We start from the raw sequence: 24625 nt of genomic DNA, 5'->3' as shown, positions 1-24625 counted from the left end.
TAAAGACTCTAAATCTGTTCTTCTGAAGACAGACTGGTTGTTGTGAACTGTGCATGAACCACATTATTCAAAGGGAACAGATTGAATTCAGTTCCTGCAACGATTGCATCTGACCTTAAAGAAGTTTAATAGAAGCAAAGATAAACTGCAAAGCACACTCAGTAACTCTAAAATGGTAAATGGTCCTTTATTTATAAAGTTTATAAAGCAGCTGCTTTGTTTTCACAGTGAGCAATGAATTCAAAATTTTATCAATACATTTTAGAGGAGTGTCATGACAGCAGTCCATAACCTTTTTGTTTAGGTTTTTTTTTTTTTTTTTTTTTTTTTTTTTTTAAAAAGCTAATTCAGGTTTGGGATGGTCAAATCAGTCCTTACTACAACTATGAGCTTTTAAGTTCCTAAATTCATCCCAAGTTTATAAATGCAAATTTCGATTACAGTTTTTGAGTGCAGCGTTTTCCTTTGATTTGACTTCCCACTGTCCTCGGTTTAATTGGCCTCATGACTAGTACTTGTGATTTTCATCATTTGATTGATCTGGCCTGCCGCTGTTGGACTGGGAAAGCACCGTTCTAAATTTGTCACCCACCTACCCACCTCTCGTGTTCACGCCTGCTGTAGATCTGGCCACCGCACATGCGTTGCTAAAGGAGGCTTGTAGATAGAAGGTGGGTGGGGGGTATCTGGGCCTGTCAGTCTATCTTTATGTCCCAGTAGTCCTATCCCACAAGCCTCCAGAGCGCTGACCTTCCACAAGGCAACTGTTAGACCCCAATATCCTGGAAAGACTTCTGTATCCACCAGAAACACTTACTAAGGATCATTGGCTCTTTGATTACCTGCATTATCAAGGTATGTTCTCTACGGCTAGTGAAATAATGTGCTTAAGTTACTTTAAAAAAAATTTTTTTTTAATAATGCAGCCAAATATTAGATGATTTTGAGATTGTTTCCCATCAACACCATATTTTTTCAGACTTGCTGTTCTAAAATGTCATTTTTAAGTGGTGTCGTTGAAATACATTTCAGATTATAATACAGAGGCTTTGATAATAAGCTGCTGTATTTGAATGTTTCTCAACTTTAACAGCTTTAAATTGCACCAGTCTTTACATGCCTTCTTTTAACAGCTACTTGTTGCATATTTTATCTATGATTTTTTTTGTAGAAAATATGTCGGGTGGGAGTTATTCAGTGATTTGTTTCATCTGTGTACGTTTCAAGCAAACGAATGGCCTGAGTGAGATTTGGAATCTGGGAGGCTGGTGAGCTCCTCCATGTGTGATTCATTCAGTGGTGAGTGACTGGTTGGGGAGACTACAGTTGCTCATTGTGCTGCACCTGCTCTCGCTCCGTCAGGACACACAGACAGAAATAGAGCCCTGCCTAACAGGGCAACACACACAAAACATTTTACACAAGCTTTTCCGTTTATACAAACCCCATCTTTAATTATTACTCATGACGGGCTTTAGCAGTGTTCTTGAGCCAGCTACAGTCAAACTGCCTGCAGGTGGTGTGTGAGGAAGTCTTTCTTAAAAATAATTTTCATGGAGGAAAACATTTATTTACTTTGTTTATTAAACAAAATAAAGAAAACACCCAAACTATTTGGAATGAAATATTCAGGCTTCATATACAAACACTTCTGTATACATCATTTAGTCAGAAAACCCAGAGCAAAGGGAGTTATTTTTACCTCTGCTCCAAAAATACACGAGCCCTGGTTCACAGTCACTTAATTGGCTGAGGTCTGATCTGGTTTCCGACTTTGAGGAAGAAGGGAAAGCAGAGCGGTGACGTTGTGACCGTCTTTGGTTACACATTGTCAGTGGTTGACTGTCGTTTACTTTTCTCAGCTGTTTGTCGTGATGTCAGACTTTCTATGATTTCACTGGCTGAGATCCAAAGCACCTAATCCAGGAAGCGTATGTGTGTGTGCGCGTATGTGTGTGAGAGAGAGAGAGAGTATTAATGTATGTGTTCTCTCATCTGGAGAAATTGAGGCAGTGTGATTGTCTATCATTTCCTTCCAGCGACTTGAGTTCAGGATCTGATTGCTGGTTTATCTGTCAGGATGGAGAGTTAGGTCCTGTGCTGTTCTATCAGAGGACAGGATAAATTTGACTTGGACCTTTATTTAAGGAACAGGACGAGCCTTTATGAAGGGTTAGTGTTGTTCACAGCTTTATTTTAGCCTGGACATCCTCTTGTCATTAGCCGGGTTTCACTAAACCACAGGACTGATGTATTAAATAGTACTTAGAATAGCTTAAGCTTTGTTTTGTTTACTGTTCTGTCATCACAGATCAGCCTTTAACCCTGTAAGGTTCCTTCGCTTGACATACTTTGCCTTGTCACTGGATCAGCATGACACTTGGCTTCACAGGTCATAGCTTTACCTTTCCATTGTTTGATTAGCCATTGAATATTTTTAAGGAAAGTGATGATGAAATTGTGTAAAATGCCACTAGGAGTACACTGGCTTCCTGTGGCTTGGTTATAGCTCCTTCCGATCTTTCTGTGACTTTAAAAACTTTTTAAACACTGAGTTATCACTGTGCTAATGTGTCCATGTAACAAAGCTGTGTTGGCACAGCACAAAAAGTATTTCTACCTTTTTAATGTTTTAGTCAAACACTGGATAATCAAAATGCATAGATTGCATCTAAAGGATGGGCTTAGCACCAGTTGGTTAGTGAAGACTTACCAGGCGCGAATCCTCCTGACCAAAATTTACTAACTGACCTTCCTTCAGTATGATTGAGCCCATAAAATCATCAGGGAAGTGTTTGCTGGGCTCACAGAGTGAGCGATCCACAGACTGTACAATTCTTTTTGTAACCAGAGCAGTCGCCCCCTACTGGTTTTTATAAGAATGCTTATTGAAGGCACTTCGGCACTGGCTTCACTTTATGGAACCGCGAGCCTAGTCCATGTTGTATATTGTCTATGGTGCAAAGGATTGAAATTTGGTGCAGTCATTTGGGGAAAGTCCTCTGGATTTGTGTTTATGCTAGCATTTTTTTTTTTAACCACGTCTCTGTAACATCTCACAAGGTTCTGGAATCCTGGACTTTTTGTAAGGAAGTACATAGAAAATTTAACGAGCCACAGATACTTCAGAAAGAGACACTTAAAAAAGGACAATATGCATAATTTGGAGAGATTAGAAAGTTGGGTGGTGCCGAAAGCTTGTTTTCTTTTTTGCTGTGAAGCCACTTAGATGCATATACACCATTCTTTATGTAGCAGCCAGAGTCTTGCAGAAGGCTTATTAGTCTTTGTGATCCCTTGTGGTGACTCTTGTTCATTTTTACTCCTACATGACAGCTTTTCTTTTATTTTAAAACCGCAAGCTCTGGGTCTGATATCTTACTAATGGTGATTTATGGAGCGCAAGTAATAGCATGTAGGAGGTAAAGTATTTGTCCTTGGCACTGACCTCAAATTTTGGTTTTGGACTTGTGCTCCAACTGAAAGCAAGTCATTTGTGATTTTTGTTGCAGTTGTGTGTGGTTCAAATGTTCAAATCAGATTGTGTCATTGAATCCATGTCCCATTTTGGCTAGTTTTCTTGCATGAAGTCTATTATCTATTATTATCTTGAAACATTAAGTGTTAGCTGCAGCATTGAGCTGTGGTGTTGGATTTAGTAGATGAGATGATGTAAAGTGAGGGTGAACTAACTCTACTGTACTGCCAGCACTGTATTGACAGTCTATCCACAAGTCTATATGTTAATGAAGCTCAAGAACTCATCTTAAACTGATGTGAATGTTGAAAAACTGGAATCATCAGGTTTGACACTAAGAGAAGACATAATTCCCTATGTTCTGTAAACTAGGGACGGATTGATCCGATATCTTTGCGATCCTGGCTCATATGATCGGATCAGTGAGCCCACTGAGCCAGTCAGTGGGGCTGGACTCTGTTATCATATTTTCTGTTTACTCCAAAAGTGTGCAGGTTGCTAGCAGGGAAGCTAACACATAATGGAGGAATGCAGGAAGTTTGTAGCAAAGGACCAGCGGAAATATTTGACATGTGCAATAACTTTTCTTTGAATGTTTGCAATAGTTTTTAACTGGACTGCAAACTGTTGTCAAGCAAGTTGATGAAAACCTCGGACATGTTTTTTTTGTTGTTTGTTTGTTTGTTTTTAAACGTCTTCATTTAACTTTAACTTAACCCTGTTACTCTCTAACATTTTCTAATAAATTCCAGTAATGGTATATATTTTTTGGATGTATTTATTTTTTACATTCTGTTATAAAAAGTTCGATCGATTCTCTTCCTCAGAGATATAAAAATGAATGTAACCCTACTATTGGATCTGCACTTGGTATTGGCAGATACCTTTATGCTTCATGTATCTGCCAATCTTAATGAATCTGGAAAAAGTTGGGACTTTGCATCCGTGCTTGAAATGCTTTCAAGGTAAAGCGTTGTTCTTTTTTTTTTTTTAAATCACCATGTAGAAGTCAAACACGGGGGCTGACTTGCCACGTCTGCTTTTGCTGGCCAAGACATGACGATCACTGTTAGGAGAGACTATTTAGCAAAATAGTTGAGTTTATTTAGGTATTTCAGTGCTCTTAGCTGAGTACCTGTGCCATTGATAATGTTTATTCGGACATAGCAGAGCTGGACTACCAAGCCAGTTCACTGAGTTTCCAGCTCTTAACTCTGGAAATAATGTATCTTGCCAGGCACTGATCATTGTAGCTACATTTGGTTCCCTTTACCAGTGGCAGCCTCCACTCTGCTGGCTCGCCTCACTCTGGTTCGAGACATGAGCTTTCCTCCAGTATCTCCATACCCTTAAGCGTTCCCATCCTCCAGGATGACAGTTCCTGGGAAGGTGTCCGTGGCACTTGAGGGTGGAAACAAATTCTCTGGCAAGCAGAGTTGATAAAGAATCTTGGTTCTGTAGCGCTCTCTCCTCTCACCAGATGTGCAGTGTTTATCACTCTAAAGCACACACGTGTTTATTTAAGAGCTCAAAGCTGTGTGTGCGGACGCGTGTACGTGTGTATGTGTGTACGCATGCTGACTGGTATAGATGTTTCCCCAGGGCTCAGTTGGAATCGGGTAGTTTAGACTTGTTTCAGCTTTGCAGGTGCATCACATGCCTCGTGGGTCACATAATCATTGAGGAACAGATGGCTTATATAATTACATATTAATCCTAATTGCAGTTACAGGTATGGAAAGCGTGTTGTCTATACTGGCTTCTCTACATTGGCTCCTTGTTAAAAATCAGAATTAAATCTAAAATCCTTCTCCTCGCATATAAGGTCTTAAATAATCAGGCGTTATCTTATCTCACCGTATCACCCCAGTAGAGCACTTTGCTCTCAGACTGCTGCCGTACATGTAATTCCTATGGCATGGAAAAGTACAATGGGAGGCAGAGCCTTCAGCTTTCAGGCCCCCTTTGATAAAGCTTATAGTTAGGGCTAGATCAGGTGACCCCAAAACCTCCCTGAGTTACACTGCAATGGATCAAGGCTCCTGGGGGCTACCCATGATGCACTGAGTATTTCTTTTTCACTCATCTTTTTATTTATTAATTAATTTGTTTGTTTGTTTAAACAAAGATAATTAAAAACCAAAATGCAGAGGAAAAAATAAACAAGATTAACAAAAATAAGGGATGACATTTTTCTAATGGTTTTATGGGAAATTAAGGTAATTTATTTTCCACCTCCGTCCCTCTAAAAAGTAATACAATATTAGAACATTAGTTAGCTCATGTTTTAGCTCTGTGTTGGGCCTAGAGTTGAGTTGCTGGAGCACTTCAGAGACAATGAAGTCTGCTTAAGACCTCTTATCTGTGTTATTCAGGGAAAGCTATGCTGAGGTGTTTGTGGGGGGTTTCTGGGGGTTAATAGAGCACTATTGCCAGAGAAGGTCAGCGTTGCAGGATCTATTTTCAGTATAACTGTAAAGTTTCACCATTCAGAAAGCAAGTTGATAACAAAGTTTTAAGATCTTGTCCAGGAACGTCTTTTGAAGTTTGAGGTCTGATATATCTGACCTGAACGGCTTTTCAGAGCTCAGGCATCCCATAAAGTCTCATATTTGAGTCAGCCAGCCAACTTATGTTAACACTAGCCCTTTTAATAGGAATACATATGTTGGGCTTTTTTATTGGGTGAAAAATGTTTAGAAACGGTTCTTCAGTTCAGTCCTTTTATTTCACACAACCCACCCACCTTTAGGGAGCAGTTGTCACTTCTATACAATTTATGAATGTAACTCGCTAAGCGTGCTAGCATTGGATGATAAATTGGTACACCACCATCTGGTCTAACTATTTTCACTTCTGGATCGGGTAGACAGCCTAGCTTCAAAGTTGCATCACAATTATTATTTTTTAAATATCTGCATATGTTGAAAATACTATACCTTGTTGAAGGTCGTTCAAGTACCTCCCTTTTTAGGAAGTAAATCATAAACAGAGGGGACATGGAGCTCTCACACTCAGACATGTCCGGCTTGTCTTCTTGCTCATACTATGGAACTTGGATGCGAGACATTTCTGTAGCAATGACCTAACAATGTGACATTTTCATATTGCATAGAAATGTGTGCAGATGCTATGAAATGGCACAGCCCTACTTCTCCATAAAACTGACGTGAGGCTAATGTTAATGATGCAAAATGAGTCCAGAAGCCATGATGGGACAGTAGCTGTGTCTTTTATATATATTATAAAATATAACATTTCTAGGCACTCCTGTGTTTTAGTTGAAGAGAAGACTTTAAACCTTGTTTTATCATATTTGGGTGGTTTTGGCGTTTTATTTTAGATACAGAGCTGTTCTAAGAAGGGTCAGCAGACCCAGAATCACTGTGGGGTTACATTTATAAGAACAAAAAATTAGTGATCATGGAGATGGGGATATTGGCATCAGTTCATGAGTGTGAAGTTCGTCTGATCATTTCAAATGGTCCAAATTAAAGTAGTCATAAGTTCAAAAACCTCCAATAAATTCAGCATCCAGACTGGGAGAGGAACCAAACCTCTTTTAAAGTAATCGCTCTATGTTGAGATCAAGTTGTCAGTGACATGTTGCAAAAACCTTCTGTCTTAACACACTATTTGAAGGTCAAAGGGCACCTAGAAGAATCTGTTTGCGTCATACTGAAAACCCATCATGCCCAGTAAAAGACATTTAACAACATGGCAAATGGAGTTTTATCCTCAGCCTCCCCTCCTTTAACTCCCTTCACGTGTGCATATGAATATCTTTACCTTTCATTTGGCAGCCCCCCTATATGGAATTTATGACTGTGATGCTAGGGTTTGAGCTCTGTTATGTATCTGCAGAGACAGCATGGCCACATGCACTGGAACCGTGCACCGCTCTCTGGCCAGACAAACAGATATCTTTCCTCGGGGATGCTATAAATCTGGACTTTATTTCTAGGAGCGCTGCAAAAGAGCCCAGAGAAAGAGAGTGCCTTGGAAAAACTCGCTCTTTTCCCTCTTTCTCCACATTCTCTGTCTTCAGAGAGGTTTTGCAACCGGGAATGTGATGCAGCCATTAGGAACTTCTCTCCTCGCAAACACGTTGTGATGCCTCTCCACACAGGGGGTCATTCTAAGTGCAAACATGTCCTATCTGGAAGTGTTTATCTAATAATGACCCCATGACTGGCTGCACATGTGAGCTTGTCCAGACTGAAACAACGTCCACCTTGAATGTGAACATCTGGGGAATGATGAGTGGTTAGGTGTGTCTCTGCTATTATGATATTAAGCACAAACGTCTTCACTCTCAGTCATGCTAAACTTCAAAAACGTAAAGTGTCTTTCTCACAGTGTTTAACGCCTTAACCTACCCATACATCCTCGCATTTTAACAACCGACTGCTTACGTACCAAATGACACTGTTTGTAGTACATATTTAAAGTATCTTGGGTAATGCAGCTTCATCTGAAATATTACTTTCATAACTTTAACAGTTAAGCTACTTTTTCTTTTCATGCTAGTTACATTTCATTTGTTTTCATGGCTTAAGCTATGAATTGATTAGCTGACAATTTAGTTGTTTTCGGTTTTTATTGCTTAGGCTTTAATTGAACGCAAACTAGCAGAATGACTGCATGTGACAATTCAACTTATTTTAATACTTGACCTTAAAGAAAAAAATACTGTGAATTATTTACTCCCAAGCGTCAGTATTGAGCTGTCACAATCTCTGACCATAACAAAAGCTTTGCACTCACACTGAATGCATGCTTATTTTGGCATAAACCCATCATCCCTAAGCTTTGACCATCAGAACCAATTCTCACTTCTCTCATTTAATAGATGAGTTTTGATACTTTAGTGGTTTCCTCAAAAAGCTCTCGTTCAATAGAAACACAGTTGTAGTCAGAAAGTTACATACCCTCATCATGGGCGTCAATGTTTTTCTGTGTGACAGCAAAGATGTCTTAAATTTCTATGTTCACTGCCATTTGTTCCAGTGTTTGGTCTCTATTCAACCATTCGTTTACGTGTTTTAGGCTGGTTTATAGTCTGCATGTGAGCATTTACAGGAGCAAACGCAAGCTCCCACAGAGTTTCTAAGGAGAGTAAATGGGAATTGTTTTCTGTTTCATTATAACATGGATTTAAAAAGAGTTTAAAAGAAGTAAACACAGTGAAATTAAGCTTAAACACATTGATTTTTAAATTAGGTAATCAGTAGCAGGCTTAGGTCAGCTGATTTGTTTGATGTTCACATTCCCCATATTTGATGAAATAGTTTTTAAAAATCTTTTTCTTTTAAAATTATTTAGTGTGCGCTTGTTTATATAGTACTGCATCATCCTGTAATCCTGCCAAGTAAAATCTGATTATCCACCACAAAGACGAAGAAAACAAGAACAGTGCATTATTGCAGCAACCTGTAAAGTCTTGCCCAACCTTGGCACTGAAGACTCATGATTGGTAATAACAGGGCAGAAACAGTCTAGTGGTTTTGTTGAACTGATGTCATTCCTAAAGCCGATGAGTCAAAATCAAACATTACATACAAGCCAGACATCCAGATGGGAGGTAAAAGTTTTTCTTCTTCATTAGTACAGTTGCCACACACATTTAGAAATATGTGTGGGTGGTGTGTATGTGGTTTTGTTTGTTTGTTTGTTTGTTTGTTTTTCTTTTTTTTGGGGGGGGGGGGATATGTTGACATTAATGGCAAGACAAATGGCTAAATGAACATAATTAAAGAGGCTGGTTGACTTAAATTAAAAGTGCAAATTAAATTAATTTCTGCATGTTTTCAACAATTTATTGAGAAGTTGCTTAAAGAGGATTTTGGTTAATTATTCAAATCCTCTGACCTTAACTTCTGTAAACAGATATGAACATACAGAGACTGTAGGCAAGGACAATATTGAGTGATATTGGTGATTAATCAGATTTAAGCAGGCTTTGGTTGCACGCATTTGTAAACGCTGAATGGTGGATGGAAACGGATAACTGCCTGATGCTGTAAGCAGACCCACGGTGAGTGGATGAGACTAAAAGACGATGTTTCTGTTAACGTATTCTTCTGATAAAAACATCCTCAGACCATTGATGGTTAAATAATTTGTTTTTCAGCACGAATCATTGCAAAGTTTATCTAAAGTATATCTCCAGCCTTCATACCCTGTTACTGAAGTAGGTCTTTTTGGTCATGCCATGTCAAAGCTTTGAGAGTGCATGAAAAGCCCACTGATATGTAAAAGGCAGAAAGCTGAGGGTTAATTGAAACTTAGGACCTGAAATCTCACTTGAACAGGGAAGTTGCAGAGTGGCCTCTAGTTAAACAGCAACACTCATAATATTGTCGATGGGTGTTTCTTGCGTTTTGAAATTCCCATTTATCAGCAGTAGCTAAAGATCGGCTAACGGCCAGCTTTGGCTGATAATATCGGTGTCCTCTAGCTCCTCTAGCTCCTTTATCTCCTTAGGTAAAATTCACTTATATGCAAACTCATTCATTTTATGAATACACTGCATCAGTTGTCAGGTGTCTCTCAGTCTGAGAAACCACTGACATTGAAAGTAACACTTTGAGCGTTGCGTGCAGGTAGCGCTTCCTCCACCCACTCAGCCACGGTGTGAACTGGCAGCTCTGTGATGGATGTGTGCATGTGCGCTACTCACACGCTGAGCCAGATGAGCTCATCCTGGAGAGGGATCCAGACATGCCACCGCTACAGTTTACACACCATCGTCAGACAGTCCTGTTACATCTTAGCACACCTTTATAGTCCAAGGTGGTGGAAAAAGGCTGATTTATGTTCTTTGACAAATGTTATGGTCTGATATCCTGGATGCATGTTTGTGCTTTCGATACAGTCCAATAACCTAGTCTAGATTTGCAGGAAGTTTAAAAGAGCTCCATTGAGATGCATATATTTTAAAGAAGGTGGTTTTTATTTTTTCCCCCCCTTTGTCACCTTTCAGCCACTGAATTGAGAAACTGACATTTGTGGCTGGTTCCATCCAAAAGATCTGCTTTATGTTGACTGCTGTGTGTTTGGCGCTGACAGCTTTCTCTCTGTGTGCTGCAGAAAGATAAGATGCATCACTTTTTTCCCCCACAGTATCTTCTTAAAGGCACCATCAGGCACTGTGCCAGCCTCCCTGTAGTGCCCTCTCACTACAGTGATAAGCATGTCGTTGTCACATTGACGTATAGGTGAGGTGTGAGTTTGCAAGCACATTTGTCTTGTTCTTGGCAATCACGTAAAGCATATTCATACAATAGAATAGAATGGGTTTCTACATGCCGTGACTCACTGTGTAACATTGGTTTATGTGGGCTTGAGTCACACAAACACGTTTGATTAGTGTGTTAAAAGGAGAATTGTGGGGATATCAATAAATCAACCTTGTTCTCTTCCCCTTGCACCTCTTAGTAGTTCTAGGAAGAAGCAAACTGTTGGTGTAATGGTAACATTATTCACGAGCAGACACATTTCTGTTTCCCCCATTACAGCTCGCACGCTCCTTCGTTCTTTTCCTGACTTTGTTTCGCTCTTTCTTTCGTACCTTCTCTTTGCCCTTCCCTTTTTTTTTTCTGCCTAGCTCCATGCTGTTCCTTTTATTTTGTCCCTGCTGAGAGATGACTGGAATTTCTCATCAGACTGAGAGGGTCATTTGAACTTTCTCGTCTTCTCTTCCTGCCCTCATTATTTCCACTCTCGTTCTCCAGACCCCGCACTATTTCTCTTCCCTCCCTTTTCTGACGCTCTGCACCGGTTTCTTTGGCATCCCACTCGAGTGTGTGAGCCAAGGGAAGGCAGTGCTCTCGTGGGACTCGCATAACTATCTCTCTCTCTCGTGCATGCACAGTTTTTTTTTTTTTTTTTTCTCTCTCTCTCATTCTCTTCTCTGAGGCTCACTCTGAAGCATGCAGGACACTTTGCTCCAGTCTGCAGTAGAGAAGGGGCCTAATTTTGCTCCCTTGGCTAATGAGCTTAGCCCATGCTGAGCAGCTTTTAGACCTGCAGGTTGTTGTTATTGCGGGCACCGGTTAGTCCACATTGGTTGGTGAGAGGAGCCAGAGCAGAGGAGTGAATCTGAGAAGAGGTGTAGTGCAGCAAAAGCTTGAGCACTCCTCTGTTTGCCTGTCAGGACCACCACTGCTTATGCTGGTACTGCGGCTGGGACATCTTTCTCTCTCCCCCTCCCTCCCTCTATCCTGCTTCTCTCTAATACTACCTGACTCACCTCTCCCTCCCTCTCTGCCTGTCCCGGGGCACTGACGGAGTACTTTTGTAGCTGCATCACTTCTCGGTCAGCTGTTCTGTCTTCCCGTGTCTTTCACTTCTTTTCTGTCTTAAACTCTCACCTGACTCTGTTGCCAAAATGTACCGGAATCCATGGATCTCGAATTACCTGAGTCACGTCAAGTTCTGCAGCCAAGGTAAGTGCAGTGACTTAGGGCTCTGCAGCTCAGATTTTGTAGCTCAGGCAGAGAGCTTGGGGACAGGTTACTCTGGTTTGGGCTGTTGGGACTCTAAGCTCGTAGAAGTTGGCAGGCAACAAACCGCAGACTCCCTTCCTCTCTGCTCACTGTCCTGCTTTCCAGCCAGCTGTCCTTGCACTGCAGCTGTAGCCTCCAAGGACACTATGTAAAGATGAGGGATTCTTAATACTGCAGGGGGCTGTTTTATGTAGGAAGCTATTTCAAGGCTAAATAGGTACTTGGGCGTTTGAAAAAGTAGTTTTATGGATGTGTTGTGAAGGTGTATATGGTTTTGCACTGAATTAAACAAAATTTACTGACTTTGGAACATTTGGGTCATTAGGAGTATTCAGTAGTTTTTCTTTTTTTTCAGTCTAGATACAGAGATAGATATAGAGAAATATAGATAGAGATAGATAGATAGACACAGAGATGCTGTATGGATATGATCTGTTGCACAGCACTTAAGCACTGTGTCATAAGAGAGCAGTGAATAGCTGAGCTCAGTAAGCTGTTAAAGACGGTCTCCATGTGCAGGGAAAAAAAGGAGAACCTGGTAATCAGGACAAAGTAACTATTTTTAAGCAAGACATGGGGTGTTGCAGAAATATCTACTTTCAACATATTTTTGTACTTGACACAATTTATTTGACTAAATGTTTTCACTACACATGTCCCTCATATATAACAGCGAATTGTCAGAGAAGCTAGTAGTGTCTGATCTGTCAGTATTGTCATTTATAAAAGCTGAAAAATGAAAGGGTCATTGCATAGGTTGACCAACAGAGGGCACACTGCAACTTCACTGCTCAACTTGAGTTTCTTGTTTAAGGTTAGCTCTTTCAGACGAAATTTGTGAACTGGACAAGAACAGCCTTCAGTGAAAAGCCATTTCAAAACGACAACCTCCTTAAAACTTGTATCATGGACTTTAAACTGCAGAACGATGGTATTTAAAGACAAACTTTAGCAGCAATGAATGATTTCATGTCAATCATTAATCAACAATTTTGAATTCGAAAGGTTTGAATAGAAGGCAAAGCTTGGTCTACTGCTCTAAATGACCCAATTATTCATGTCTTTGTAATATATAAATGTCATATTGTGTATATCAGAAGCAGTTGTTGACGTCCTGACAGGTACAAACATGTGAGAAGTACTGACATGTTTGTACCTGTCAGTACTCAGCGTTAGAGACAATGTGGCATCACAGATTAATATTATCAGTTGAGGTCTACGTTAGTTTTTGCATTCTTTCCTTCACCCCTGTTTATACACCCACTGATTGGCCACTAGTTGATACCTGTGTTTGTCTGAATGCATCTCATTATATTTTCTAACTGACACCTGAGTGTTTAGATCTGCTTGTCTGTGTTAAGATGGATGTGAATCTGCAGCAGGTGGCCCTCAGTGTCAGGCTTTTATGTGAGCATACAGAATAGTCTTGTGTTGTTCGTTCGGAGGATGTGCTTTGAAGCTTGTTTGAGGAGTTTAGGTTGTAGAAGTACGCTTTCATTCAGACTTTGCAGCTGAACTGCTTTTATAAACATTAATACTAGTGTTTAAGACCTAATTGGCTTATTGTGGCACTGTTTGGTAGCAGTGGCCTCACCTAATTTCTGTCTCTCCATCTGTTTTTTTTTTCCCTCAATGCCATAATTCTTAAGCTCCTGTTAGTGTGGAGGCTTTAGTTGCAGCTTGAGCCTCCCAGCACACAGAATCGGTGGGCAACTGGAAAATTGGTAGGGGGGGTGTTGAGACTTAAATGTCAGGCACTTCAGGTGTGATGTAATTCATACAGATAAAGGGTGGTTACTTTTGGGCCTGCTGTAATCCCAGGAATCAAAGTTAATCCTGGATTGTAAATTAGACATATGGTCAGCCACTGATGCCTCTTTGGCTGCCACACTGGGTGTATTGTGGGTTAAGACATGGAGCTTTAGCCTCATGTTACTGTCAAGTTTATCAGAGCCTTCCCAGAGTTAACTTAGCTTCTTTGTTAACAGACAGTGTTATACAACAACCTTTGATACCATCACATAAAAGGCTTGTACACTTCAGAACCTCAATGACACTCCACTGGATCGTGAAATGATTTTATCCTCATGTTTTATCAGCATCAAGCTGCCTTTACAGCCTCGTCGACACACACGGGGCACGGTGCTGAGGAATTCCTGGCGTATTCCCTTGCGGCTATAGCAGCCATAGTGTTTCTGTAGATTACAGCCAGCATCAAAGGCTGTGCGACATCTGTGATCTTTGTGGAGGTTTTTATGCCTGTGTCTGGAATGACGAATGAATTGAGGCCCTTTCTGGGAACCGTGGGGATGGTGGTGGAGGGTGGTGTCACTCCTGATGGACCACATGCCACAACATATAGAGTATATGAGGTGTAAAAGGAGTACAGGTCTGGTTTGTGAAGAATTAAGTCTGAGACTTCACAATAGCATAAGACTGCTGCCCCCAAGGGTAAGAAAGCGCGGGTTATTTTTTGCAAAAGCAGCTAGTTAAACTTTACATCTGGTTTTGTTTCACACTATAATTTAAATGGAAATTAAGATATTTTTCAGTTTTGTTATTCCTAAACATTTAAATCCACTGACCACTTACATTATAGACATCTGGAAAGCATGAATGATGCCAAGAACAATTGGGGTAAGGTGGACGAGTACTGAAACCGGTGTGGTTCATAAAACACACACACACACACACTTTCATATCTTAGTGAGGACATCTAATTGACAATGCTTTCTCTAGCTGCTTACTCTAGCCATGAAAAATTAATGTCTGACCCTTACCTTATACCTAACCATAACCCAACTGTAGCCCTGGCACTAAAACCACATTTTGAGCCTCAAAAATGCCTTCGAACAAGCCTGATTATTTTTTATTATTACTATTTCTTATCCAAATGTTAGTAAATTAACTCCTTTATTCTCATGTATTTCCAGTTTACTCATTAAATTAACAGCATTAGACATCTTTAGATTTCATCAGACTTCACCTCCTTTAACCTGGCATTCATGGCTCCATGTGGGTGTCACAGTACAGAAAGATGAAATGGCGATACAATATTGTGGATGTTTTTAAAGTAATCTTGTGGTTGCTGTGGCCGTGGCAGTCTGTATTCAGACACCCAACAATTTGTATCAATTTAGTATGGTTATGTAAAAGATAGCATTAGTTGTGGAGAAAGGGTAAACGATCACTTTCTTTCCTTATTTATGCTTCTTGAACAAGCAGTGGGATATAAGACACACGTTGGCTTTTTACCAATAACAAAGGTTTCGATTTCACTTAAATTATGAGGAGTTGTAATTGTTAGCTCTGGATAAATGTTGTCTTTCACTTCTCTCAATTGTCTCCACCATGGCTGTTAGCTGTGGTGTGTGGAGCTCAACCTAGCCTTCACTTGTTTAGTTTGGCATCTGGACCAGAGCTGGAAGGCTGCCCTCCAGTACAGCAGTCTAATATTCAACACTACTTTTTTAAAGAAGGCTACATTTGTAAAGTCATCCACATGTTAAGTGATACTGCTTCGTGTATCATCAATATCGCGTATTGCTTTGTAGCTGACATTTGGTCAATAGTGGTCATTCCATTGTGCAGATAACTCTCTGTTGCATTTATTTATAGCTTTAAATGGCCTGTATTTGTATAGCGCTTTTACTAGTCCCCCCAAAGCGCTTTACACACCCAGTCATCCACCCATTCACACACACATTCACACACTGGTGGAGACAAGCTACAGTTGTAGCCACAGCTGCCCTGGGGGAGACTGACAGAAGCGAGGCTGCCATATCGCGCCATCGGCCCTTCTGGCCATCACCAGTAGGCGGTAGATGAAGTGTCTTGCCCAAGGACACAACGACAGAGACTGTCCGAGCTGGGGCTCGAACCGGCAACCTTCCGATTACAAGGCGAACTCTCAACTCTTGAGCCACGATCGCCACTTTAACTCAAAGTTGTGAGAAGCTTAATTCAGGACTGTCTCATTTTCTATTGCTAATTGAAATCTCAACAACTGTAATTTAAAAAATACTGAATAATAGTGCTATTGGTGCATACCAAAAAACATATACAAGATGAATTAGACATATGGCTAAGCTTTAATAAAAAAAATACTGTTTGAAAGGAGGAAACCACCGAACACAAATGTGTTACCGTTTCAAGTGTGAAGCACGGTGGAGGGAGCATCGTAGTCATGAGGGAGCAATGGATTCAGCTTTTTACAGGAGAAAACCAGGATATCAGTTCTAGATCTGAATCTCGGGGGGAAAAATGGAATGATGAAAACACTTTGACCCAAAGAGCACAACTAAATTAAAAATGACCTAGTCTGTTACTGCCAAAGATTAAGTTGCAATTAAGCTTGTATAAAACCTAAACTTCATCTATGTGTGATCAGTAAAGAGACTTTATACCTGCTTGAATGATGTTGACTTAATCTTTTGGACTCTGGTCAAAAGAAAACGCAGTCAACTCTGATGAATAAGATTATCATTCAAGGCTCACTGTGTTTCAGCAGCCCTATTCCATCCAGCTGAAACAATACTCAACTACCCCTAAATCCATACCCGCACACCACCTTCTCCAAATAGGCCTCCTTTCTTCTCAAATGTCTCAGATGATGTTTTGCTTAAGTAGGAGGGATTGAAAGCATCAACCCAAACATCTTTAACAGGGACTAACAGATCTGGAATGGGGAAAGGAGGGGCGGGGGTTAGTTTGGGGTGGGTAGCCACTGGGGAGATGTTAGGGGTTTGGGTGGAGCAGTGGGCAAGTTTAATGGGGGGGGGATTTGACCTTGAGGTGAACTCGGAGGGGATGGAAGTGGGACCACATGTTTCTCCCGAAATTGCACAGCTCTCGCTACTCAGAGGTCCAAGTGCAGCAAGAACCGCACGTTTGAGGTTTAGAGCAAATAGCAAGCATAGATGTTCCCTACAGGGATGTGTTGCACAACTTGGGTTCCTCATGAGACTGTTGTGATGTTTAATACCCACTAATGCCCCATTTTGGTGGGATGGGCGTTTATACCACATTGTTCCCGTGTTTACCGACTTGATTTTTCTTCCTAATACACACCAGACTGTAGAAAGTTGGATTGTGTATGTTTTATCACACAGTATGCTTCTGAGGGCTGAGGAAACTATCTGTGCTCTCTGTATTCCTGGAGGGTGCAGTGTAGAAATGCTACCCAGTGACAATGATCCCATCTGCACTGCAACTTTGATTTGTGGTGAAACTGCACTGTACACAGGCCGTCAAACGCTCTGATGTATGACCTCATGCACAACACATAGACTGATGCTTAAGAAGGAGACAGTGTGTCTGAATATGAATGCAACAATGACTTATTGTGCAATATGATTCAGTGGGGCAGGTAGATTGTTTTCCACATTGTTCGTTTTCTCTGTGGAAGGCCTCTTAATTAATGTGGTCCTGTGCCAAGGAGCTGCAGAGAGAGCTGCTTCACGTTAACATGCCTAAGCTGCTCTGATCATCTGTTCATCTGAAGACACAACCCCGGGTTCAAAGTGAAATTAATGGACAGTGGAACATGAATAAATGTTACTCTTTTCTTCTGTCCACAGGAATTGGGAGTGAGAACCCCATTAAACTAAGCAATCCCAGATTGCTACAGAAGAGAGCATTGAGGTAAGATGTGCAAAAAGACCTTTAAAAAGTAAAAGTGCTATTTACAAATGTAGCAAACAGGCATTGTGCTCCTGCAGGGGACCTCAAATCCATGACTGATAGTGTTTCCTTGTGTTTGTGTCAGGTATGTCATGTGTTTCGGATCATTGTAATGCTGAAAATAGAAGCCATTTCTAATCACCTAAAATTAAAACCTAAAATTTCAAATTTGTATTTATCAGTTGCTTCAGGTTTTCAATCCAGTCCTTGTATAGTTTGGCATACCTCAGCCTTTCCTTCCTGTTTCCCTTCCTTAAGAGCGTTTTTTTGACAGCCATCAACCAAAGGGCCAGATGCATCTCTCAGGTCCTGTTTTAGGTCTTTGCTGGATTTATTTTCTTTTTCTTGTTTTTAAAGGGCATACCAACGCCATGCTAGGATATGTCAAGTGTTCAGCTAATAGCTCTCACCTTGTTCCTGCAAAAATGCTATTTTATGCTTGTGCTATCTTGAACATTTAGATTCAGGTCACGAAATTAAAAAGAATGATGCGCTTTTGCCACAGGCTAATGGTAACAAATTGTCTAAATAAATAATTTAAGCTCGTTCTTTAAGTTGTCTGTTATCTGTAGACCCCACACTGGTTATCCCTTAAGTTGGGTCCCATTTTATGCTCGAATGATTCTTAGGTCAGTGTTAAATGCCTCAAACAAGCATTCCTTTGGGATGGTCGTGTAGAAGGACTGGGCTGAAAATGAGTGAAAAAGCAAACCAATGTGCAAAGAAACACTTTAAAAGCCTCGAGAAAGAGTGAAGAATTTAGCTCAATGCACGGTGCTGTATGCAGAGTAGTGACTTTGAATACTGCAGAATTGCTGATGGTAATGCACAGTGAACTGTAAGAGTTGCACCTTGTCCATTATCAGGAGTTCCTCTCACTACAAGTCCGTAAGTCAACCTCACAACCGGGATAATCTTTTTCCTTTTTCCATGTTTTGTTTGCTTACTCTTCCCATGCTATACAATAAAGAATAGGAACAATGACATTGCACAACACTGCTTTACTTGTTCATCAATACACGCACTTGCTGATACAGACTGCTGCACATAAACAAAGTGGCTCTGGCTCTCTTGGAGATGTTATTTTCTTTTCATTCTAGAACTAAGAAGCAACCTTCGCAGTGGTCTCTCCTGTGTCCCTCTCCTCTTTCTCTCTCTTTCTATGATCAGAGCTCCACATATACACACCTGTGTTCTCTTCCTCATACATGAATCACATTAAAAAATATTCTCTTTAATGTAAATTTCTTTATCAAGACAGTACTTAAGACGGGTGAGGAACTAACTTTGCAGGATTGTGCTCAATAATGTTGTTGGCTGTTTGTCAAATACACCATCAGGCCTCCTTATTAACACTCTAATCTGTGAAGTTTCCTTCACAACACTTATAAGACTGTTGGGCACATTGATGCCCAAAATCTGGTGCCAAAATATTTTTTTGAAAATATTTTGTTGTTTTGTTTTGAAAGCACTTTGCATGCATGGTGAGCATGTCTAAAGATGAAGAAGTAGTGATGAAAAGAGATGTTCCTGTGTTGTGATGAGAAAGGATCCACCATGCACGCGTGTATTAGGGTGTTCACAACTCTGTGGTTTTTGTCCACAGCAGCCACAGAGTTCAAGCGAGTTGGGTTTTCCCAGTTCTTGACTGTTTCCTCACAGCAGTAATCTGCTGCCAGCTCTTTTATAGCTTTATTGCAAATTTGTGGTTTTGAATCAAATCCATAAATGACTTCAATATGTTGTTTTTGGGGTTTTTTGTTTTTTTTGAGAGAGAGAAATTTGCTGCATATCTGCGAGGCTCAGGGTTTTAACGGGTCAGAAATGTCTAATATCTAGATAAATATTTGGAGATGGAGAGGTTGATGAAATTTACAGTCTCACTTCCAAATGCACAGTTCGGATGATTAATTGCATACTTTTGTAGCTTCATCCACAATCCACCGACTGATTGACTAGATTCTTGACCACCTCTCAAACCGACCACGCTTCTAGCAAATAGTTCAGTGATTTGTTTGATCAAATTCAGATTGATTCAGTGAGCCCCTCACAACTGCTTACAATGTAAACAAATCCAGTTTCCCACAGCTCAGCCCTGTTTCAATAAGAGTTGGTATTTTTTCTGCACCCCTCAGCTTCCAGAAAGAATTCTCCTGTGACGAAAAAGACGACCCAGCCAAAAGCACCAAGGATATAGATGTTAGTCTCTTAGCCAATCTCCCCAAAGGTGAGTGAATTGATTTTTATTTATTTATTTTTTTACATTTTTTTTTAATTTCTTGCTGAAAAAGACTCTGACGTTGTCAATGTTCCCACAGTTTTTCAGAGTTGCTGTTGTGTAACAGCAGCCTGTTTGCCAGGTTGGAATTAAGTCAAGATTTGTGTAAAACCAGTTTTTCTAGAAGGCCCAGCTTTGCAAAACGTTACGTATGAACTGCTGTTATTATGCTGCACTTGTTTTCTTGACAGGGTTTATTTAATGCAAAATGTAAGTTCCAATAAAGATCCTGTAGCGGTTCACACTGGAATGTGCACATAACAGTTTAAAGACTCTTTTGATTAGCTGTTTATAAACTGACTCATGTATAAACTCTGTGGACTTTTGTAACATAGTGAGTAATCAAATCAAAAGTAAACATTTTGAATACGATTTTCGATTTTTCTTCATTCACTAGAGAATACGTGTTGAATATTTGAAATATACCTTTTCTTAAAAATAAAGTACAGAGAAGCTGCAGTGATCCTGGATTAGAGGAGCAGAAGTGGGTGGATGGATCCATCTTTTTATGTTGTGACAAATAATTACAATCAGCTGTTTCTTTGGTGAACCCATCACTCCACAGATCAGCTTCATCCTACTCTGCAGTTCTTACAATACAATGCTCTGCAGTGACAAAGGCAAAACTTTGTTTTTTCTTTTTTTTATGTAAATAAATGAAAGGCAGACGTTTTTGGCTTGGCTGAAGTATCTCTGAAGTGAAATGGTGAAATGTCAGAAGCTTTCCTGAGAATGATCCTTGAAACTTGGCAAACCTTTGTTTTGGAGGTTTCTGCCATTCTGCTCCATTAGATGGGGATCATTGGTGTTTGGTAATTGTTATATTGTTGTCGCTATAGATTCTGGTAAGATTTTAAATAACCAAAGTCTGGGCAGCCAGATTTAGGTGCTTTCCAGCTTTTATCGTTGATGAGTTGAGAATTTTTTCCCCCTTTAGAAATTTTCCTGTTTTTGGGCCTTGTTGCAATCCTGTCTTATAAGATGCAGACGATCCTGTTGGTTTTTATGCTGACATTGACTTGTATAGTCTATATATAGACGGGTGTGTGTGTGTTTGTAATTTCATTGATTCACGGGTGGACTCAAACCAGCTTGGACCACTGATAGAAGTAAGACGCATCCGAGTTCATAAGGGCTTTTAAACCAGTGGTCTCAGGAGGGTTTATTCATGGGGGGTTTTTCTGTTTTTTTTTATTTTTATTTTAAATAACATAAATTATAAGTTGGTTTTGCTTCTACATTGTGAGATTTTCTGTGTCGATTAGTGGAAAATAGTATTTTGGAAATGATTCAGAAACATTAAACATATAACATCAATGATTTAATCAAACTAAGATTTTATGATAATATGGTGTGTTTTCATATTACACATTACCAAAGCATGTCTACAAATATTTCCTGTGAGCCAAAATCTATCCAAAATTTGTCGTCTTAGACCAATTAAACATTTAATTAGATCTGCTTATTCTGTACTGATTTTATTGCTTATTTATTTATTTTTGTTAAGTCTCTGAATTGAGGAAACTATTTGAGGGCATTACCACAAGCACAAGTGACTTGGAAATGAACAGGTGAGATAATGATGCATCTATAAATATGCTACAGTAATAAAGATAATACTACATGGGATAATAATGTGGAAAGATGACTCTTCCCTTTCTTTCTGTGCTTAGAAAGGAACGCATCGCTCGGCGGTTGGAGGGTATAGAGGGTGAAGTACATCCGTCTCTGCTGCCTACCTTGGTGGCCAACCGGCTTCTGGAGGAGGACACTCCACGATACACTAGGGCCTCTGACCCCTGTGCTGGTGAGACAAGAACAGTACTACAGACTATCGTGTCTCTTTCTACACAACAAAGACATGACTCGTTTATTCTTGCACCAGTTACAGTTCAGCGTTATGGCATGGAGGGATTTGAAAACCCAGAAATGCAGTTGATGGCTCCAGAGCGCCAGTCCAGAGCTCGATGCAGGCCTGAGCCTCAGTCCTTCATCCACACTGAGCCAGTTCACATTTCGGGTCCGACCAAAGGTGTTCCTGAGTTGGAGTCCAAGGCTGAACGCATCGCCCGCTACAAGGCAGAGCGGCGCCGGCAGCTGGCCGAACGCTACGGCATCTCTTTGGATCAGGAACCCGACTTGGACCATCACTCCCGCTACCCCCGCTCTCACAAAGAGTCGGACTGCTCAGAGAGGCGTTATAGAGGGGAGCTGGTGGGAGAGGAAGGCAGAGATATCACCCTAAGTGCTTACACCAGTACCTTAGCTACTAGCCCAAGGGCAGGCCGTTCAGCTCCGCCACACGGCTACCCGGACCCAGGCTCTGATATTGGTCACACCAGGGTGGAGTTGTTCTCAGAGAGGGAGAGGCTGATGAACCTGGAGAATCAGCGCAGGGCCGCTCCGCCTGAGCCTCCATCCTCCTCTTCATACATGGATGTGACATCATCGTCCTCCTCTGCTAAGGTGCCTGCAAAAGACTACACAGTGACTGGCATACCACCCAGTTCACCCAAGCAAAGCAGGCACCCCTCCCTCTCCTCGCCTAAACATGGTGCGTCTCCTGGTGACCTATTCATTGAGCAGCAGGCCCAGAACGTCCTCAGCAGACAGGGGTGAGTGTTTTGATCTCATCTTTGTTTTTGTTGTGGGTAGATCTTTTTTTATTTTAATAAATCTATTTATACATAACAATGGTAAAATACACTTTTGCTAAAGTTTTTGGGGTACTTTAACTGCTTTTGTTTTTGAAAAAAAGCAAAGATCAAATTTTATACCAAAGTGTGCAGTACTCCCTCTAACACAGCAACACTCTCAACACAACATGGAATAAAAAAAGGTCAGACGTCACTGCATTTGCAGAAACATAGATGTATCCATGTTTTTCTGCTGGTAACTGAGACACCATTGTTAAATTGTAACAATGGTGTCACAACAAGATTAGCTTGTTGTGACTTGTGGAGGGAGGAAGACACATTGTTGTAGCAAACAGTTTTCTTTTTTTTAATTTGATTTGGTTGAAAATGGACAACCCTGAGTTTTCTACGTGACTCCAGATTTTTGAGGGGTTTCATATTTTACTTTATACATAAATCGTCCCTTGTTTCGGGAGGCGTTTTCTGCATTAAGCTCCCAAGATTCCCTTCACATACAAACATGGGGTTTGAACCAGAACTTTAACAGCTGTTCACACTGCATTGTGTTTAAAGGATGGATCCATCTCTCCATCTATTTCTGTCACTGTTGCTCTGTTCGTTCCACATGTCCAAGGTCGTTCTCTTAGCAGGACTGTTTGATACAAGGTCATGCAATCCGAGCTCGTCCTGGAACAGACCAGCTCCCACAGTCACCTACAACTGGGCAGATTAGTCTGTCTGTGCTGTTCTGTGCTGTATGTTTATTCTAGAGATTTCAGGTGGATGTCTTGAAGAGCAAATTGGGGTATTTTTCAGATTCACAGAGGATCTCTTACGAAGTTGTGGATAGTACTTTAGCATGTGCACCAAAATGATACACTGCATTTGCCTAAAGGGAGGGATGGATAACACTGTTGTTGTGAGTCCATCCTTTAATTGTATGTTTAAATGGTGGCTAAAAGGACAAAAATGACACCCAAATATTAAAACACCTGAGCTAGCGGCTCTTTAGAGGGGACATACTAAGAGTTGTTTCAGCTCCATAACTGTTGGAAAAGAGAGAATCAGTGTATGCACCCCTGTTTCTTGCCCAACCCAGATCGTGACCAGGCTCCAGCCCTGCACTGTTCCACTGCAAACAAACATATGAAGGTGCATTCCTTGCTTCTACATCCGTCCGGGACATTATTCCCAATCCATCTGTGTTTCCCTCTGCATTGCCCCCTCTTTCTTTTCCTCAGTTTCCCTCTCAGGTTTCAAAACTTGGCCAGGTTGCATGTGTGTCCATGGTGCAGGGAGGGTGTTGTGTTACTGGGCAGCTCAGTGTGACTCCACAGCTACATCTCTGACCCACAGCTGGGTCTGATCAAGACCAGTGAACCCTGAGGAGAAACAAGCAAATAGGAGTGTCTCCGCTCTCCTTTTTCATTGGGTGTGTGGGAGACTAACATGAAATGCTACGTTTTAGCTCTTGTAGTGAAATGTTCAGAGCAACCCAAATGTCATCATTAGCAAAAGCTTGATGCACTTTTATTCCAGCACGATCATTTTCATCTCCTTTATCAGCATTGAAACTTTCTGGAACTGGTGACAGAAAATAATCACTTGAGGTGATTTAAAAAAAATAAAACAACAATTAACTGTAACGGTACTTATATAGTGCCTTTCCACAAAGTTGAGCACTCAAGCTCAACAAATGAAAGTTTCTACTGCAAGTCTCATGCATTCTGGACTTGAAAGAGCGTGGGATCAAGTGACCCTTCAGTTTGTAGACCCACTCTACCACCCAAGCCACAGCTCTGCAAACTTAAGTGCAGAGCTGCACTGATTATCCACTAACAGTTTAGTTTAGTTTGTTATTTTTGTAGTAGTATCAAAATTCCAAGTTGTAGTGTTTTCCTAAGTGCTGTACAATAAAGTGGATATCTTAAGGATTTTAACATCGTTGCTTCACAAATGGCACTCGCTGCAGCAATCCAACAGAATAGCCTCATCAAAGGTGTATAATCTACAATAAATCACAATGCGTTTATACGCAGAT

General features: G+C 40.7%; 1 protein-coding gene across 5 annotated transcripts in view; it reads left to right on the top strand.

Moving 5' to 3' along the window:
* Positions 1-861: 861 nt before the first annotated feature.
* svila (supervillin a) overlaps positions 862-24625 on the top strand; it is a 62239-nt gene continuing 38475 nt past the window's right edge. For 2 of the 5 annotated variants that reach the window (XM_085172249.1, XM_085172250.1), the window contains exons 1-6: positions 4234-11928; positions 17568-17631; positions 19806-19897; positions 21456-21519; positions 21622-21755; positions 21834-22563. In XM_085172249.1, coding sequence (XP_085028375.1) covers positions 11871-11928; positions 17568-17631; positions 19806-19897; positions 21456-21519; positions 21622-21755; positions 21834-22563 — 1142 coding nt within the window. In that variant the 5' untranslated portion in view covers positions 4234-11870. Of the gene's footprint in view, positions 11929-17567; positions 17632-19805; positions 19898-21455; positions 21520-21621; positions 21756-21833; positions 22564-24625 lie in introns of all 5 variants that reach the window. The other 3 variants (XM_085172252.1, XM_085172248.1, XM_085172251.1) reach the window with 3 other exon arrangements.

Source organism: Neolamprologus multifasciatus, chromosome 9 (assembly GCF_963576455.1).
Source record: "Neolamprologus multifasciatus chromosome 9, fNeoMul1.2, whole genome shotgun sequence".
In the NCBI taxonomy this organism is placed as follows: Eukaryota; Metazoa; Chordata; class Actinopteri; order Cichliformes; family Cichlidae; genus Neolamprologus; species Neolamprologus multifasciatus.
This window is presented reverse-complemented; position numbering and strand designations above follow the sequence as displayed.